The sequence below is a fragment of the Pholcus phalangioides genome, unplaced genomic scaffold (genome assembly GCF_987345545.1).
Source record: "Pholcus phalangioides strain wild (caught in Gottingen) unplaced genomic scaffold, Ppha-v1.0 ptg000011l_1, whole genome shotgun sequence".
NCBI classification, from domain to species: Eukaryota; Metazoa; Arthropoda; class Arachnida; order Araneae; family Pholcidae; genus Pholcus; species Pholcus phalangioides.
Window position 1 is genome coordinate 8,642,780 of NW_028301604.1, and position 18,297 is coordinate 8,661,076.

At 34.4% G+C, this 18,297-nt stretch overlaps 1 protein-coding gene across 2 annotated transcripts in view; it reads left to right on the top strand.

Annotated features, from left to right (window-relative positions):
• The window catches only part of homer (protein), a 242,861-nt gene that overhangs the window by 212,928 nt on the left and 11,636 nt on the right, over positions 1–18,297 (top strand). For both annotated transcript variants that reach the window (XM_089238954.1, XM_089238952.1), the window contains exons 5-6: positions 14,011–14,132; positions 16,479–16,635. In XM_089238954.1, coding sequence (XP_089095080.1) covers positions 14,011–14,132; positions 16,479–16,635 — 279 coding nt within the window. The remainder of the gene's footprint in view (positions 1–14,010; positions 14,133–16,478; positions 16,636–18,297) is intronic.

Here is an 18,297-nt window from a genome sequence, read left to right on the forward strand (position 1 = left end):
TTATCTTTCACACAATGAGATCTTTTCCTTGGAAGAAAATCTATATCAGCGTTTTTGAGTATTGTAGAAATGGTAAAATCCTCTTCGCTTCACTTCCCCCCCCCCCCTTCCTTTTTTTTCTGTTAAATCCATAGAGAAGGTGCAGAGCCTTCTATACATCCTCTAAAGTTAAATCCGATTTGCAAAAAACTTTTAGGAAGGAAAGATTGAGACTTTTTTTTTTTTCAAGAATCCAACCTTCAAAACACCTTTTGTGCAGTAACACCTTTTTGGTGTTAGTGTTTGTAGTCCTTTGCGTGGGTCGGAGGTCCGGTGGCGCAATGCCGGCCGGCGTTCGGCCCGTGGTCTTGATGGCTGGCGGGGCTTTTTCTTTTATTTCCGCCATGGCCCAGCCGCAAGGTAGCCGGCTTATATCCCATAAGGGACAGAGCGGGGGCCATGTTTGGTGTTTGCATAACTCAAGCCCCGTGTACCAATAAGGACACACGTAGCTCTTCTCTGCACCCCTTTAACCAATTCTATGTCCCTCTGTAAGTATGGTCTCCAAAACCTTACAGCATACTCCAGTCCAGGACGAACGAAGCCTCGGACTGGAGTATTACACTATTGCTTCGGAAATCGAATTTATATAGCTGGTTGATAGAGAAAAATTGAAAAAAAGTGAGGTATCGGAAAAAAATTCAAGATTCAACATTGTTCGTCATCAACGATTTAGAACAAACAGAAATTGAAGAGAAGGTTCTTGGATGGTTCAATAAGAGATTGAGAAAAAGAGCTCATATTGATGTGGAAGCACTTCTTTTTAAATAGTTCAAAAAAAGCAGGCGAAAATGTGCAACAGGGGCCCGGCCCCTGCTAAAATAAAATACATTAAATTTTGCATTATTATTAGGCAAAAATTATTTTAGTGCAAAACATTTATCTTACACAATCATATCAGTTATGAAAAAAAAACGAGAAAAAGCGATTGCTAAATATTTTTGTTGAATTACGTCAGGTTTAAATAAAATTTTAAATAAAATTTTAATCTCTTTTTTTCCTAAACATATTAGTTTGATCTTTATTTATTTTAAGAATGCTTACAATATTGATAAACGCCTATCGTGTATGTAATTATGCTTCATTTCCCTTGAACGAATCATTTTCAAAACCGATACGGATGTAACGAAGTTCGCGTATAACGAATAGTTTCGCTGTTTTTTCCGACTTCGTTATACGCGGGTCCGACTGTATTCGTTTTTTTCCCCGTGATATATGCTCTTATACTGGGTTGCTGTATTTTAGTTATATTTGACATCCATAATTTTTACGGGCATCTTTATATAGCCACCTCGTTGAGCAATTTGCCTGTTGTGGCCCTTTGTGTTTGTGTTTGTTTGATTTGTGATTTTGGAAACCGTTATAAAATGCATCTATTCTATTTCGATATGATATCTAGTCAGATCATCTAGTATCCAATAATAGCATAGGAGTCATTGTTCTCATTGATTTAGATTGGAAGAATTTTTTTCCTCGAAGAATTTTAAGTTGTTTTACATTGCTTTCACTAAATTTTGTATTTAAAAAATAAGCTCTACTTCAACATTTAAAGTCGTGACTATTTTTTTTTACACTAACTTTTTCAACCGCTAAGCCGTGAGAAGATCGTAGGTGTGCCACGAAAACTTTTTAAAGAAATTTGACTAAATTGCTCCTAAAGAAGTCCAAACATAATTTCACAACTAATAATTAAGTTTTGTTTCGGAAATGTATCTTTTTTCAATAATAGTAAATTGTTTTGTCGGGTTAGTAATTAAATAATTAAAACTGTGCTTATTTAAAATCTCAGTTCAAGTGTACCGATAAAGTTTTACCGTTGTTCCAAGTGTGCCACGAGATAAGTAAGGGCGAATAAAAACTCCTTTACACAAACTTAAACATGCGCATTCTTTATTTTGTACCATCAACTTATTATTTTATAAACATCGAAAGAATTTCGTAAAAAATAATCAATTTGTAAGAGTTAACTACGTATGCGTGTTTAAACCGCGTCGTAAAATTTGTTAAGAAAGTTGACTGTAAAATGTGTTTCTAAGTATTCAATACAATCGTCTGAAATTGAATCCTTTCTTACACTTGTAAATTGTGAAGGCTATCTTATCGTTGAACCATCTATGAGGAACTTACTATTCGCTTTCAAACTCGTGTTTCTCAATCGTCTGACCAATATGCCATTCTAAGAGACATCTCGTAAAAGACATTCAACAGGAATGTTTCAGCATCCGATGATTTCCGAAAGAGAGTCATTCAGTTAAATAAATGATGTTACTGTGAAGAAACGAATACGTTTTAGCTTAATTAGATAGCGGAATTTTACTGCGATGCAAGTGGAAGTTCATTTTCTACACAAACTGATTTGTTCGATATAAATCTTTTCAGCCTGCTCCTCTCTTTCATCAATGAATATATATTCCGTTTCTCATACAAGAGTTCTAGGATGCCTCGTTATCGAATATTTTTGGATGTTACGCGCACTCTTTGAGACGAAAGTCTAATTAGTGAAAGAGGAGGAATTTTCGAATCTTGTTAGAAAAATAATATAATTTAGAGTGTTTTGCTTATTTTATTTCTTTAAAATCCTGATTTTAGTTTATTTCTCTTTGATAAGTTCGATATTTAATTGCGCTTCCTCGTGAAATTTTCGTTTAACTGCGTTTTTTAGGCCATTTGCATGGAAAAGGTCAAATCTGTTCCTTTAAATAGGTTTTGTATTTTCATTTGAACACGATTCTGTTTTCTATTGCATATACAGTCAAACTCGGTTGTAACGACATTGAAGATTCTATGAAATTTTGTCGTTACAACCAAGGATGACGTTTCTGAGACCTTAATTTGCGAAAACTATAATTAGATGCTATCAAATTCTGTGCACATGACGTTGCTATTTCATTAAAATCGGGGTGACCATGCTGGACGAGGAAAATACCGGAAATAGAAGGAATCATAAATACGGGACGTCGATTCTCACCAAAAATGTCAATAGTCGGCGAAATTGCCAATGCCATGAAATATAGTGACACAGAAAATCTGCTAAAATGTATTTCGCGGGAAAAACTGAAACGAACAAATATGTGAGATGAATATTTATAGTCATATTCATTATACACAATTCAAAAGTTATGCAAATTACCTTCATCCCTAATTTTAGTGAAGATTATGCATTAAAGTGAGCTTCGTTGGAAAAATGGGACATTTTTATAATAAAAAAATGGGAAAGATTAAAATACGGTAATGTCCCGTCTATACGGGGTCATGTCATGTCAATGATCAAGTCGGAGCGTCAAACATGTAATAAACCCTTTTTCGAACTCTAGGTAGGAATAGTGCAACAGACAAACATCGCCTTAATGTGCTGATCTCCAAGGCCGGAATTGCGCTTTAAAAGTTTGATAAAAAGATATTTTACACAAAACTAAAAAAAACAACCAATAAGTCTATTGGTTGACCAACACGCTTTTTGGTTACATTTGTAGAGCCTCAATATATATTCTTATATGTATTATTATTATTACTTTACTTTGTACATTGGCTCTCTCTTAACAAGCACGCTCTGGTCACGTGAAAGAATCTCAGTACACTCTGTACTGAAACACGAGATGATCACGTGACCGGATACCCCTTTCGGAGGGTCCGAAGGGCCATGTGTGTGTGAACATCAGTTCAGCTCCAGCTCTCACACGAGATGCACCAACGTCGTCTTTATCTCTCTTAATATAAGTACCATGTAAATAATATCTTCTATATAGCATCATAATTAAAGATAATGTATCTACAACTACGTCTCATTCATACGGAGTCAGATGCAATTGCGCTACCGTCACCACTTAGCATTAGATTCAGCACATTCTTCAAGTTTTAAAAAATAACTTTTTTAAAATTTGTAGTGTAATGCCGGCTTAATTCCAGGATTTTTTGTTTTGTGAAACGTTACAGAAACGGAAGCAAAACCGACGAAAATTTTGTCGTTATATCCGAGGCCATCCATGGGCGGAGATCTGGGGGGGGGGGCAGCATCAAAGTTGAAGCCGACTGATCTAATGTATTTGCGTATATATGAATTAACATCATCGTCATGCCCCCCCCCCCAGACTTTCAAGTCTATCTCCGCCTATGAGGTCATCGCGCTTTCTTTTATAAGCAAGGTTTTACTTATAAAAGGTGTTATTATACTGTATCCGCGACTTATTGACGTTATAGCCGATGTGTCGTTATAACCGAGGTCGTTATAACCAATTTACTGTACTTTTTTTGCACAGTGACCGTTTACTGTAATCCGCTACTTTCCGCTACTTACTGCTGTAGTACGCTACACGTAGCTCACACTCGGATATCTGATCTTTGTGTTTATATATGTTCACCCTCTCTCATCATAAAGTAGAGCGGATTGGCGGATGGACATCCTCCTCCCACATTGAGGTCACGTCCTGTCTAACTGAGTTCCGCTTTCGCTATTCAACTAAGCTACCGATTTTCGGAGCCATTTTTACAAAAGCTGGCCAGCCCGTCCCATTCATTCGGCTTATTATACAAGGGTGGTTTTAAAATAAGCAAATGTTCGATTTATTTCTCCGTAATGGAGCATTTCTTGATAACGGTATGTTATTTATTTTCGTTATTTCTTTCATTTTGAGATCTCGCCGAGTTCTGGACTGTATTGTACATTCCTTTTATGTCTAATTTATCTCTCTTACCCATTTCACGGAGAGAACGAGGCATATGAATGCCAGTAAATATTTAATGTTACGTCGGGGGTTTACCTCGTTTCTCTCGTTTGTTATTGGCGTGGCAAATTTTCAAAACATTTTTGGGTCTACTCGCTCGTCATTTAATCATTTTCGTTTTCAAATTACAACGGTGGATCCCTGCATATTTTTGCTACTTTTGAAGATAACAGACATTTACTATTGTGCATTAGTTATTTGTTGAACTATGGGTTTCAAATAAAAAAAAAATAAACGAAGAAAGGTTTTTCGGGTCGACAGATCATCTCGACTTTGACGAGAAAAACATTTCGACATTCAAACATTTCGTTTAACGTCGGTGGGGAATGTTTTATCGAGTTAAAAAAAGTTATACATACATATTTTCATCTCTCATTTGGCATCCTCTTCTACATATATTTATTTCATCTAATAAAATGCATTTTTGAAGAAATTCCTCTTTTCCATACTAAATTTGGTGAGCCATTTCAATGTTGATGTGCTTCGAGTCTATAAATTTTTCAATCGTTTCTTTTCCGTATTTTACCGTCTAGACTCTAGACCACAGTCTCTAGATTGACTATTCTCAAATATAAAGCTATCTTTTATGCCATAATGACTATTCTTATAATTTTAACACGAGTTTCGCAACTGACGTGGATATCGTGTTACGACTCTCTCAACTGTGCATTATGCGGTAATCGGGTGATTATCGTAAACCGTCTTTGTTCTGAGTTGGTTGAGCATACTACTGAATAATTCAGTATTTCAGTGGTAATGAATGGGTCTGCTCATATTGTTTGTGTCAGCGTTCCGCTTTTTATTAAGTTTGTTTTCATCATTGTTCCTTTGTATACTTAAGTTTATTCAAAATCTGACATTCGATTAAATTTTTAGTAACTTTCAGTTGCATTCAATATGTGTATATCAGCGTTGAAAATGATCTTAATTCTATCTAAGACCTTTGTCTTCGTTATTCCTGCTCTATATGAAAAGTAAATAACACGTTAGCAGGATAGTTCATTGATTGTTTAGAATATGTATATCCGACTGATTCCCCTCTTTTTTCTTCTAATGATTCGATACATCATCCATTGGCGTATCCTTGATTTACGATAAAATTGCAATTCTATAAACTGTTTGTGGTGGTGTACTTACAGTAAAATAAAAGAGGGATATCTGCTCTTTCCAGTTGATGACTTGGAGAAAGAAAAAAGAGCAAAAGAAAGACTTTTCTAATGTAATGTTTACGGTATTTAATGTTCCAAATCGTTTCTTTAGGCCATTTAACTTTTGAGCTCTAACCTTTCTTCTTTATCTCGTTCCAAGGAATCTAAAACTTTTTTATTAAGCCTATTTTTCGAGAGCTGATCATAACATTTTCTTAGCAAGAGGAATCTTGTCCTTTATAAAACTGATTCCAATAATTTTTTCAAGTTCATCGTGTCGTCAGCAGATGTATGTATTTTTATTTCTCGTGTAATAATATGTCTTCTTTCGAACCACGTGTTTACATGGATCAGTTCTATTTTGATCAGTTTCAACTATGTTTCGATAGCTACGTGTTTCAAGGCTTAAAATCTAAGTTATTAGGTAATAATCTACCATACGGAACTAATGTTATTTTTTACCAGACTTCCGATCGTTATTGCTGTTGCAAATACTTACCTGTAAAATCTGTAAATTACCGTGAATTTTAACATTCGGGAATTGTCTTTTCTTGCTAATGAAAATAAATATTTTGATAGCTGACTAAATTTTTCTCATCACAAACATAGTAAACTATTCAAATTCTCGATTGCATTTCGTTTTTTAAACGCTGTCTTTCTGAATTTAATCATTTTTGGATCAGTGATTCGTGAAGATATGATAATTAATACTTAAAATTAATGGTTTCTAAATTTTCTATATTATTTTATTTTATTTCAAGGACTATCTTTCGATTCAATAATGTGAGTTTTCACCGTAGTATAAATTTCTGCTTGTAAACATGAAGATGTCACCTGTATGAAAAATGATATTTTTCTCTGGAACACAAAATATTTGACGCACGAATTGACACTGACCAAACATAGAAAAAAAAATTAAATAATAAAAGAAGAAGATTCTTTGGAATCCTCTGCATAGAACCCATCCATTTCTTCTGATGATTTACGAGGAATACCGAACTTTTTACTGAGCTTCAGTGACAAAAATAGATGCTCTCAATGGGAGCTATTTCCAACAAAAAAAAAAAAACATTACTGATCATAAAAGATGATATGTAGACGATAATGGCTTTGATCAATCGCAAGTAAATATTTAGTAAATCTGAGTGATAGGGCATCTAAATATAAATTTTCGTAAATGTTTCCGTATATTTGATTGAAATTGATTGTGCGTTTATATGGGAAATTTAGAATTTATCATTTTTCAAAAGATGTTTATGATTATTAACTACGCATACTTTAGTGATTTGTATCGACATGTTGATTCTCTCTCTCTCTCTCTCTCTGTCAGTCTTATAAAATGATTTTCTTTTGTCTCGTGTTTAACCTTGTTTATTAAATTTATTTTCTAAATGTACACACGGGGCATTGCAATTTCAGTTTGATATATCGGGAACATAACTTTAAAAAGTTCTATAATACATAAAAAGAAATCTAGAGAGATGAATGTAAACGTCAAAAGTTATTAAATTACGATGAGAAATTGAATTTCGAAAAAGAAAATTGAAAAAAAAAAAAAACTTTCTGCGTCTAAATTTCATTGGATGAAAAAAAAAACGAGTTCTGGGTGTCTTTTGTTATTACTATTTGTATGCTTTTATACGAGTAGTAGTTTGAGTGTAGAATAGGAATGCTTTGCGTTTGGCTGCGAACGATGCTGCTGCTGACATAATCTGGGAGTACTAGATTCTGTCGTCCTTTCCTGAGAGCTTTACAGTCTTACAGTAGTGAGAAACAGAAGTAGCGTGTTTTATCTATTCTTTTTCTGTACTGTTGATAAAATAAGTTCCAATGCTGCTGGCAGCACCTTCTCATAGTCGGAAAAGGAAAATTCCCCAAAGTCGTGCGTTCCAGCTCAAATCCTTAGCCGTAAAAAACCCGGATCTTTCTCTGCGTAAACTTCCTCCGAATCTTTGTTCTGAAGGATTTTCTTCTCGAAAACCCTCTAGAATGCACAAGAGAGTTTTGACTATTTTTTTTAAACCTTTCGTGTATCATTTAGTATTCAGTTTTGTTTTTACATTTATTTACCCATCTTCTACTGGTTTTCTTCTTCGTAATGTTCTGTACTGTAAAGAAATTTCGAGAATTTTTGTTTGCAAAATTTTCTCTAGTGATTCTTTTTTTCTTACTTTGGTTATCACCGGAAACTGCTCTTAAATTGTTTTTAATTTCAAATATATAGCTTATAGAAAGCAATGAATGAAAGAAGAGTTTTAAACGTGTCAAAATAGCTCATAGAAGGCAAGGGCTTTCAACGTAGTCGCTCAATTCAATATCCCATTCAATTGTGCCTGCAATTTCTATTTCATCTACTAATTAGCACCCGTATGTTGAAATATAATCATAAAAAGCCGATTTCGTTTTGATTTGTCAAAACTACCTTTTAGCACGTCTTTAAATATCCAATTAAAAATCGCCAAAAAAATCTAAACGCTCAATCATCTTCCATAGAATTCCCAATTCTTTTATTAAGACACATTCGTCCATGTTATGGTATTTTGTCTGCATCTCCCTGTGACATTTTGTTAAAAAAAAAGTGTAAGCAATGTATCGTGTATTCCAAGTACGGCGACGTAAAAACCGAACTAGTTGGTGAATATATTATAAAGGTATAAAAATAAAACAAAGTTAAGTGATCTTGTCTTGACTGAAATTTTAGATGTTGAATGGTATATTCCGTGGCATATCTGGTATTGGCATGGCTCTGGTGTAAAAAATATTAGTGAACTGATATAAATATTTCTAATATCTTTCACTGAAATTCGTGTTAGGTTACTAAAAAAACTATTCATTTTTGAACGTCAAAAATCTGCAATTTTATATGTTCGGAAGTCCAATTGTAATTGAAAATAATAAAGAATAGGAATTACAAAGAGGAACAACAGCACATGTTGCGTTCAGATTTCATGTTTCGTTTATTGTTTTCGAATTGAATTTTCTATTTTTTTTATTCTGCTGCGAAAGTTCAAACCAATTTCACCGGCATAACTTTTGCATAACTTGGTAGTCTTTCAAGATGCACCAGCTCCCATTGGAACTTGCGGGAAAGATCTGAAGCCACTTGAAAATGGAAGGCAAGGGTTCTCTGTTGACGATTAGGAGAAATTTGCATTACAAAGAGACCAATCTTCTGCTTGCGTCGAAATTCAATTTTCGCACTTCAGAGGTGTGACGTGTTTCTGTTTGCCGATGGAGTTTAAACTATTGTATTCTGGATTGGAATGGCAAGCAAAAGCGTTGTTGCTATGTAGTGAAACTGTTAAAGAGTTTTGTCATTCGCATGTTAGTTTTCGTGACGCTTCAGAAGTCGTAATTCTGTTTCATGTTTATGTCAAGGATTTCCTGATGTAAAAACTTGTTATTGTGCTAGGTAGCCCCGCGTGTTTTACATAAATGGCTAGTGTTTCTTTTTCTGTTTGTTTTGAAATCGCGTAATTCTTGTTATGGATTTCTGTAGCGTGTTTTCAGAGAGAGACTTAAGTGACTTCAATAAATTTTACGGGCGCGGTAGCTCAGGTCGATAAGATACTTGCCTAAAGTACCAAAAGATGTTTAGAGGTGTTGCGAGTTCGATACCCGGTTCGTCCTTATCAGAAACTTTCCTGGCACAGGGGTACACATGACCACAGAAGAAGATTGCTACCACACTGAGTAAGTCCCACATCGAGAGGTTAGTGCACCACCCTCTCGATGAGTATAAAAAAGACTGCCGTGTTCGGAATCAGCAATAAATTTTAGGTCCGGTCTAATTAGCCCTCGTGTGCAGAAAATAACTGTGATGCAACAAAAACGATCAAATGATCGATAAATTTTGTTTATCTGTTTGCTCAGACATACTTATTGGTGATAAAATAATTTTTCATGTTTCGTTGCTTATGCATAAAAATAGTATCACCTTCCTAGTTTATTCAGATCCAGAAAATAAGAACGTTTTTGTTCCCTCCTTGCAATTTTCCGAAATGAAATATGTAAGAGGAATGCATAATTTCCTTCGAAATTTTGAGGAATCTCATTTAACCTTTTTTGCGATATAAAACTGTTATCCGAGAGTGAGAATGAGGATGAATCTCTGTGCTTTTGGCATTTGCCCCAGTTTCTTTCACGGTACAGGGTTTCTTTTCCTATTCTTGGTTGAAGTTCCTAAGTAGAACTGACTCTTAGAAGAAAAACTGCCATGAAGAGTTAATCTTTCGCTATTGGTGTTTGTGCGTCTACTTCTCTGCTAGAATTTTTTTTTCCTCAGTAGAGATGAGATCCACACAGATGGGTCTGCCCCGGGAGCTACAAGAAAGAGGGCAAAAAGATTTCTTTTTGATATACGAGAATCATATGGGGGGAAAAAAAATTTATATTTTTTCACTAGACATCTCGTATCCCGTTTTCGCACCCAATTGCAAAGGAAACAAAGATGCTTTTCTATTGTTTTTACTCAATGCTTTTAATTAACTATGCATGAGTTAGCATTATTATGGCTGAATTGAATAAGGTTTATAGCGTAACCTGATCGGTCAACTTGATTGTGCAAGGTGAGTGCTAGAGTGATTTTATTTTTATGCATGACTAATCAATGCCCTTAAATGCCGATCATAATCAATAGGGAAAGCTGAAAGAAATAGAATGACTGTTTTTGTACAGACAGAAACATCACTCGCATAATAAACATGTTTACTTAGATTTATTGATTTTTTTTTCTTCGGTATTATATGTGTGAGATACCTATGGTTTTTTTTTTCCTCTCGACAGGTTGGTTAGTATCAAAATGTTCCATGAATATCAATTGCAAGTTAGCTTTCTTTGCTGCGTAAATTCAATTTGTTATGTATTCTAAGATAAACAAAAAAAAGTATTTCAGTAATAGAGCTCAAAGTAAACTTGTCGATTATTTATACCTAAATTTTTTTATTTGTTCCATGACTTTCTCCTTTTCTCTGCGTGAAATCATTTTTTCAATATGCGATCGAAATTACTTAGCATAACACGATTAAAGTTTTTTTTTTTAATTAGAAGCGCAAGATGTTCTTCTTTGAAAAACCAATTATTCCTACCTTCTTTCTGTCAGAAACAAAAAACATTACGTTCAAAAATATTACTTTTAAAATAGTTCACATGCAAAATAAAAACATAACTGGTATCTTGTGATCTAACACTTATTCTTTCCTAAACGCAAGATCATTTGTTTAATTTTAACTTTTGTTGTATCGTTGATTTAAAAACCGGGATGATTAAATTAGAATAAAATAAGAATTTGGGAAATTGTCAATGAAAAATGATGTTATGAATTCTATAGGCTTCGTTTTTCCGTTCTGATCCAGTTTGCTTTTTTAAACTTCGTATTTAATTATTGTTAACTTGATTTCTTTCATTATTTGACAATAATTTAATTTAGCGTTGTTAAAGAATTTAGTCTGTAACTTTTGAAAACACACGCACAATTTTCCGTATTATACAATCATCATACAGTTTGTCTCAGTCACAAAGAGATGAAGTGGTGACAAAGCATACCATAAAGTGCATAAATATGTAGAACTAATATCGAAATACTGCGTGCATTCGTTTTCTTTGTATTTGTACATTGTACCTGTACATTGCTAAGTAATGTTTTAAGAGGGAAAATTGTCTGTTAAATAGAAGTGGCAATGTCATTATGTCAATGTAATAGCCTATGTGAAGTTTTTGTGAAGCAAGGAAATTGACATAACTACGGTCAGTCATGAAGAAAAGAAAGAAATTTCCATGGAAATAATGTATCATTTGAAAGTGATACGTATTTTTAAAATAAACCTTGATCCGATCGTGAAAATAACTCCCGATTATGAAGTGGGTAAATTATTATACAAAAAGAAGCTTTGCCTAGTTTCAATTCAAAGAAATTTTTTAACACGTTTTAACGAAAGACACAAATACAAATTTTCTTCTACTGGTTTACGCATTTCGGCCTTGCAACTGGAGTCTTTATGCAGTCTTTAGAGCATTTCGTATAAATCGGTGAAATAAAATTCATATTTATCCTTAAATCATGTTAAAAAATTTGTTTGAATAAATAGATTAGTGTTGATATTATTATCACATCGTTTTCCTACATCGCCTATTGGTTCTCAAAATATGACCATATGTTTTAGAATAGTATAAGATAATTCTCTTTTTTCGAATGTGACGTCAGTGCTGTCATTTCAACTTCTTCCGGGGGGGGGGGGGGGGGGCAAAGCACATGTACTCAATGTATGTATATATATATATATATATATATATATACCATTTTTAGTGTATTTTCAAAGGCCGGGCCCCCCCCCACCTAAATGACGGGCCTGTGTGACGTATCCCTCGTAGAATGTGCATAGTTAGACATAGGATAGAAAGTGAAATTTTTTTGTCTTGCTGCTTTAGCGTTTAGGTTTAAATTTCATTATAACCGTCAGTTTTCCTTGTTAGGTTCACGAATACAATTTCGCTGTTTGTCTGTTTGTTCACATTGATTTGTTGCGTTATGAATGTGTTTCAACTCTTTTATCTGAAGTATTGAACTTCTTCGATGTGAAAAGAAATTGGGGTAGCCTGTATCATAGACACTGTCGCGAGTTTTGACGAGAATACGTTTTTTGCGCCTTGAATCGCGTAATAGGCACTGAAATAATGAATTTATGTCATTATCATCAGCTTTATCTTTGGAATATGTAACAACAATACCTATTTTCGTTATGAACTGCTTGAGATATAGTGGAAAACAATTTTTTACGAATCAGGGCAGCGGGCCTAGTGCCCAGACGGGAAGAGATATTAGAACCGGAGTGATATTATTGGATTTGTTTTTTTAATATTCATCTGACGATATCATTGCTTTTGATTTGCGTTGCATACTTTGCGAGATATAACGTAAAATACTTTGTTACGAATCAGGACAGCGGGCCTGGTGCCCAGAAGGGAAGAGATTAAAACTGGAGTGATATCTCATTGGATTTGCCTTTGCCATGTGCATCTGACGACACCATTGTTTTCGAGGATGATGTCACTCTCCGCTATCCATACGAAGGTTTTTAACAGTTGGCTGATGCGAAGATGGATTTAAGAAAGAGAGAAAATTCTACTGCCGTTGCGGGGAATCCAACCCACGTCCTCTCTCTTGCCGGAACAGCGCACTAGGCTACAAAGGCAACGAATATCTCAATCTTTCCTTGGAGCTCGTGTGCACTGAACGGGACCGCACATGGACGGTCTGACCTAATTCAGGCCAAAGCTCACAATTGCTGACACTGCCACCAGATAGTGACTCGGATAAGTCGCCATCTGGTGGCAGTGTCAGCACTTGTGAGCTTTACCTGAATTAGGTCCGACCGTCCGTGTACGGTCCCATTCAGTGCACACGAGCTCCAAGGAAAGATTGAAATACCCGTTGCCTTGGTAGTCTAGTGATCTAGGGAGCTCTCCCGACAAGAGAGAGGACGTGGGTTCGATTCTCTGCAAGGGCAGTAGAATTTTCTCTCGTTCCTAAATATATCTTCGCATCAGCCAGCTGTTAAAAATCATTGTTTGTGATTTGGGTTGGGTACTTCCTGAGAGGTGAGCGTTTAAAGAATTTCGACACTCAACTTTTTGCGAATGATCCCAGTATCGTCTGATGATTTAAAAGACTCATTCACGTCAAAAAAAATGTGTATTTACGAAGAAAAAACATTATGCACATCTTACGACCCTTTTTTCTTGTGAGAAATAGAAATTGGAGGATTGTGGATGAGACGGCAATATTTCCATACAATTGATTTTGGTATATCTTCGATTTTATACATGCTCTTGATAATACTAATTAATATAAATAGTTTATAGATCTACATGAATATCTAAAGACATTCTGTTTCGGAGTGTTTTTCTATAATGTTGTTCATGTCGATTTGCTATAAGTAGTTTTTTATTTTTTCTGTCACTTTCTTCCATTTTTAAGGCCATGTAAGTTTGCTTTAAAATTTGTTCAAATAATACTATGACAGAACAAAAGCACCACACCGCTTTGGCTGGATGAGCGTCTCTATTTCAGTGGTAAGAGAATTGATGAGCTTACTTTTTTCTAGGCGACAGATAGTCCGAAGCATCAGGCTAAAGACAAGACCTCCATCGCCAGTCTGCCGCAGTCCACTGTCGAGGCTCAGCTCCGCTACGAAAACGACCGCCTCAAACTCGCTCTTGCTCAAAGGTAAGTCTTAACATTCGAACAAACAGCAATAAAAAAGTTGACAAATAATAAAGTTTTCTTTGTATTTGTTTGTGTGTTTGCTGTCATTCCAAACTTTCTGAGACTCGGTTTGTGGAAATTCTTCTCAGACATTTTTCTTTGACGTTCAATCTTCAAATAGGAAAAGTTCACAAGAGTTTTCGCAATTTTTTTTTACCATACTCAAAAATCTCGGAGCAATTTACTAAATCGAAAATTGGGTACGGAACGCTGCCTGCTATCTGTTAGCAAACAAGTTTTGTCGTGCTGTTATGCATTTTTGTACATTTATGAATTGCATTTTTTTTATACAATTATACACACATTTATACATTTTATACATTATTTATAAAATGTATTTTTATACATTTAAATGAAAGATTTATAAAAAATATTTATTCCTTCTAAATTCGGAATGTCATTTTTATTGAAACCTTACATTTCACGAGTGGTTCATACAGTCTTCGATGATGTTCATAATCATGGACATCAATGCAGACATGATCCATCATAACATCATGTCATTTAATAAATTATTTATTTAAATCAAAGATTATGAGCAATCAACAAGCGAACTGTCTTGAAATTTTCCGTTACATATACTGTGTAATTAACTTTCTCAAAATATTTACGAACTCATTTGGATATTTACGAACTCTGTTGGGTCACGATGATGAGCCGTGATCAAGATCGCCAATTGATTTATGATTAACGAATAGTTTGTAGTGTGTACTAAATGAAATTCATGTAAATAAGTAAGTTTGAGTAAAAAATAACTACCCTCAAGTATTACAAAAGATTCACTTTCGTAAATTTTTATAACAACCATCTTGAACAAGAGAATAACCATTGAAATGGCCACTCTGTCTACATTAACGAGGCATCCATAACAGACATTTCAGAGTTTTAGATTTTGAGACCTTATACGCCATATATATATTTATGTGCTTTATTTTCTTTTTTGGGGAGCTGTTTGTAAGAGCCGTTCCTTTTCTTCATTAAATTGAAATTAATAAATAAAACTGTTTGAGTCCTAATAATCTGGTGAATATATTTATCAGTAAGACAGTTTTGCAAGGTTTGGTAATTTGGTTTTGTATGAATTATTATCTTTTAGAACAAACACCAATCAATTTTGTTAATATTGTATACACTGTACACGGGATGCTCATTAGCCAACTTGGTCAAAAGTTAAAATTTCCTACAAAAGAAAAATGGCTATAAGCTAAGTTAATATATTTCAGTAGATCAACTCTGGCTGATTTTTTTTTTCTTTTTTTGCAATACATTGTTATTATCGCAGTTTCGATGCGTCCTAAAATGTAGATTCGATCTACTGTTTTTATTAAATTGGTGAAAATTCCATATACCGCGCATCCATCGTGCCTGAAATCTTCAAATTTTCACGCGAAACTCTCTTCGAATCTCAAAATTGTTTCCTACTCAAAAACGTGACTGTCATCTGAAACACTTTATCGAAAAGAGTTGCGGTGAAAATTTCTTGGTTACCAGTAATGATGAAAAGAAGCCGGTTGCCGAATATTTTAATGTTCTCCCTAACAAATTCAGTCAATTTCCGTCGAAACTTTTAACCCGTAACTGCATTTGAGGGTGCTGCCTATCATATATAAAAGTACATGCCTGAAACATATTCATTCAATTCTGAAAACTTGGGTCATTTTTAAGTTGAGAAACGGTACGCTTGCTATGATTCACAATGAATAAAAGAATTTTCGATGTAGTACCAAAATTTGCTCCACGTTTCATAGCAATTTCTTACTCGAGAGCTTCTTTCCCTATCTCAAGCACTTATTTGAAATCCTAAATGAGATCAGGATTGTTCAGAATTCATAAGTAGTTATACATGATATTCATATATGCACGAGGTTCTTGATATCCGGTTTGTGTATTGAAATATCAACTATTTAAAAAAAAAAAAAAGTTTTTTTTAGAAAATTTAGTTTTGAGAGTATGGTTTCGCTGATGTTTGATCATTTACTTTTCTGTTTCATCAGTGTTTTATTGGATAAACGTTGTAGCCAGAACTTTATTCTCATTGAACAATGTAAGAAACAGATATTAGCATTCATTATTCTGTACATCAGTAATGTTTGCTCATAGTACTTTCAAAATCGAAATTGTTTGATTCCCCTACTTTATTTAGAACTTCTCTCTCGATACAATTTCGTCACAGCGAATTTATTTCACGCAAAGCAGAAAATGGGTGGACTGTATTCACTTGTTCAACTAGAGCTGTAGTACTTGTTATCATTCGAAATTTTCGATGTAACTCTTTTAATCAAGAGTATGTAAATGTTTGCCTTTTAGCTCTGCCAATGCCAAGAAATGGGAGGTTGAACTCCAGACTCTAAAGAATAACAACGCTCGATTAACTGGAGCTCTACAGGAAAGCACGGCTAACGTTGAAGAGTGGAAGAGACAATTGCAAGCCCTGAAGGAAGAAAACACTAAGATGAAGTCACGGGTAAAGTCTTTATTATATTACTCTCTTTAGCTCTGCTTGCTTAGGAAACGTAAAATACTGATCTTTACAATATTCGAAAGGTTGATCGTCTCAAACTTTGGTTTAAATACGTTTTACTCAATCATTAAGTCCTTTTAAAAGCCACAGAATTTTTAAAACTACCAACGCAATGTAAAAGAATCAAGTAGAACCTTTCAATAGATTACGGACCATTTATTAGTGTAGGACAACGAATCTAATTTGCATTAGCAAGATGTCCTGGTTCATGAAGATTTGAGCTCTGACTTCTCTGTTGTTTGAGTGATAATTCATATTATATAGCTTTATTGTCCAAAGGATTAATTTCATGTTCAAGTAGGTTTGACTTAATAAGAATCCCTTCGAAGAAAAAAAATCAATTTATAAACCTTTGCCGAGATTTTCAGTTTTGCAATTCATTTATTGTATTCCTTTTCCTCACTGCAGATTTTTTTTCATCTGTCTCAGTTTCCGTATGCACCATGTCATTAAAGGGCTCTTTTTCTTCTAAAGGGAGTTTTTTCTTCTCGCCACCATCGCGAAACTAACAATGAAAAAAATTTCCTCAATACTAAAATAGAGGGAGGAAGTCAGAGATCATTTGTTTCACTTGATGTAGTTGCTAAGTTTTATTTATTTCTTATTTTTGTGTATTCTTTTTTATGTATGTATATCTCTTGTCCCTGCAAAGTAAAAGACGTCACTGGAAGTATTTGGCCGAGATTTTCCTTTAATTGGAAAACTGTTCGATTTGAAGAGATGTTCACACTTTTCCTTTTTTAATTCATTCTCTTGTACTATTGCCCAATTCTCGACTGTTACTCCTCCCAGCAGACGTCTTGCTGTGTCTTAGTGGAAGCGCGCTTTCCCTTTGGCTTCGTTTTCTCATCATCATCATTTATTCGTATGTACGTGTATGTGTGAGTGTGTGATGATTGTATTTCCCAAGTTTTCTGTCATTGATTCAGTAAAGCCATTGAATTCTACGTCTCTAATACTCGTACCTTTTCATGATAAAATCAGGCTTTGTATAGTAGACTTTTTTTACATTACGATTTTATCTTCGTAAATCGTCCTTTAATGGGATAGCCAAGATGCTGCTGATGATTTAATGATTGATGTCGGTTTGTAGTGCTTCAGATATTTCGTTTTTGTTTCGTTGAGTTGCAGTTTCCATTCGTTAATTTCTGAAGTCGTTAACTAACACAGTTGCATTCGATTAATTAAATAACAATTTTTCTTTTGAACACTCTTTAAAGTTTTTCTTTGCGTCAATTAGTCTTAAAAATTAAGATTAGCGTTTAAATTTCGATGAATTTTCATGTTTATCACCTATTTTTTCTTCACAATAAATCAAAACCATGAAAAAATTGAATATTTTAGTTAATGTGATGAACGCGGGCTTTTGGCGTGGATACGTATTTCACATGTCATTTCCTATCGTATATAATTTCTGTTCCGTCCATTTTAGATTCCACAAACTTGAGAATGCCATTTCTCATTTTTCTTTAAGTTCTGGGAAATAGAGAGGAATACAAAAAACTCGCCGCTGTACGAGTATTTCCCGTGAGATTGCATTGGCTTTTTGTGAATTCCCTTCACCTTTTCAAGGTTTGGATAAAAATTCGCTCCAAAGCTTCTCTA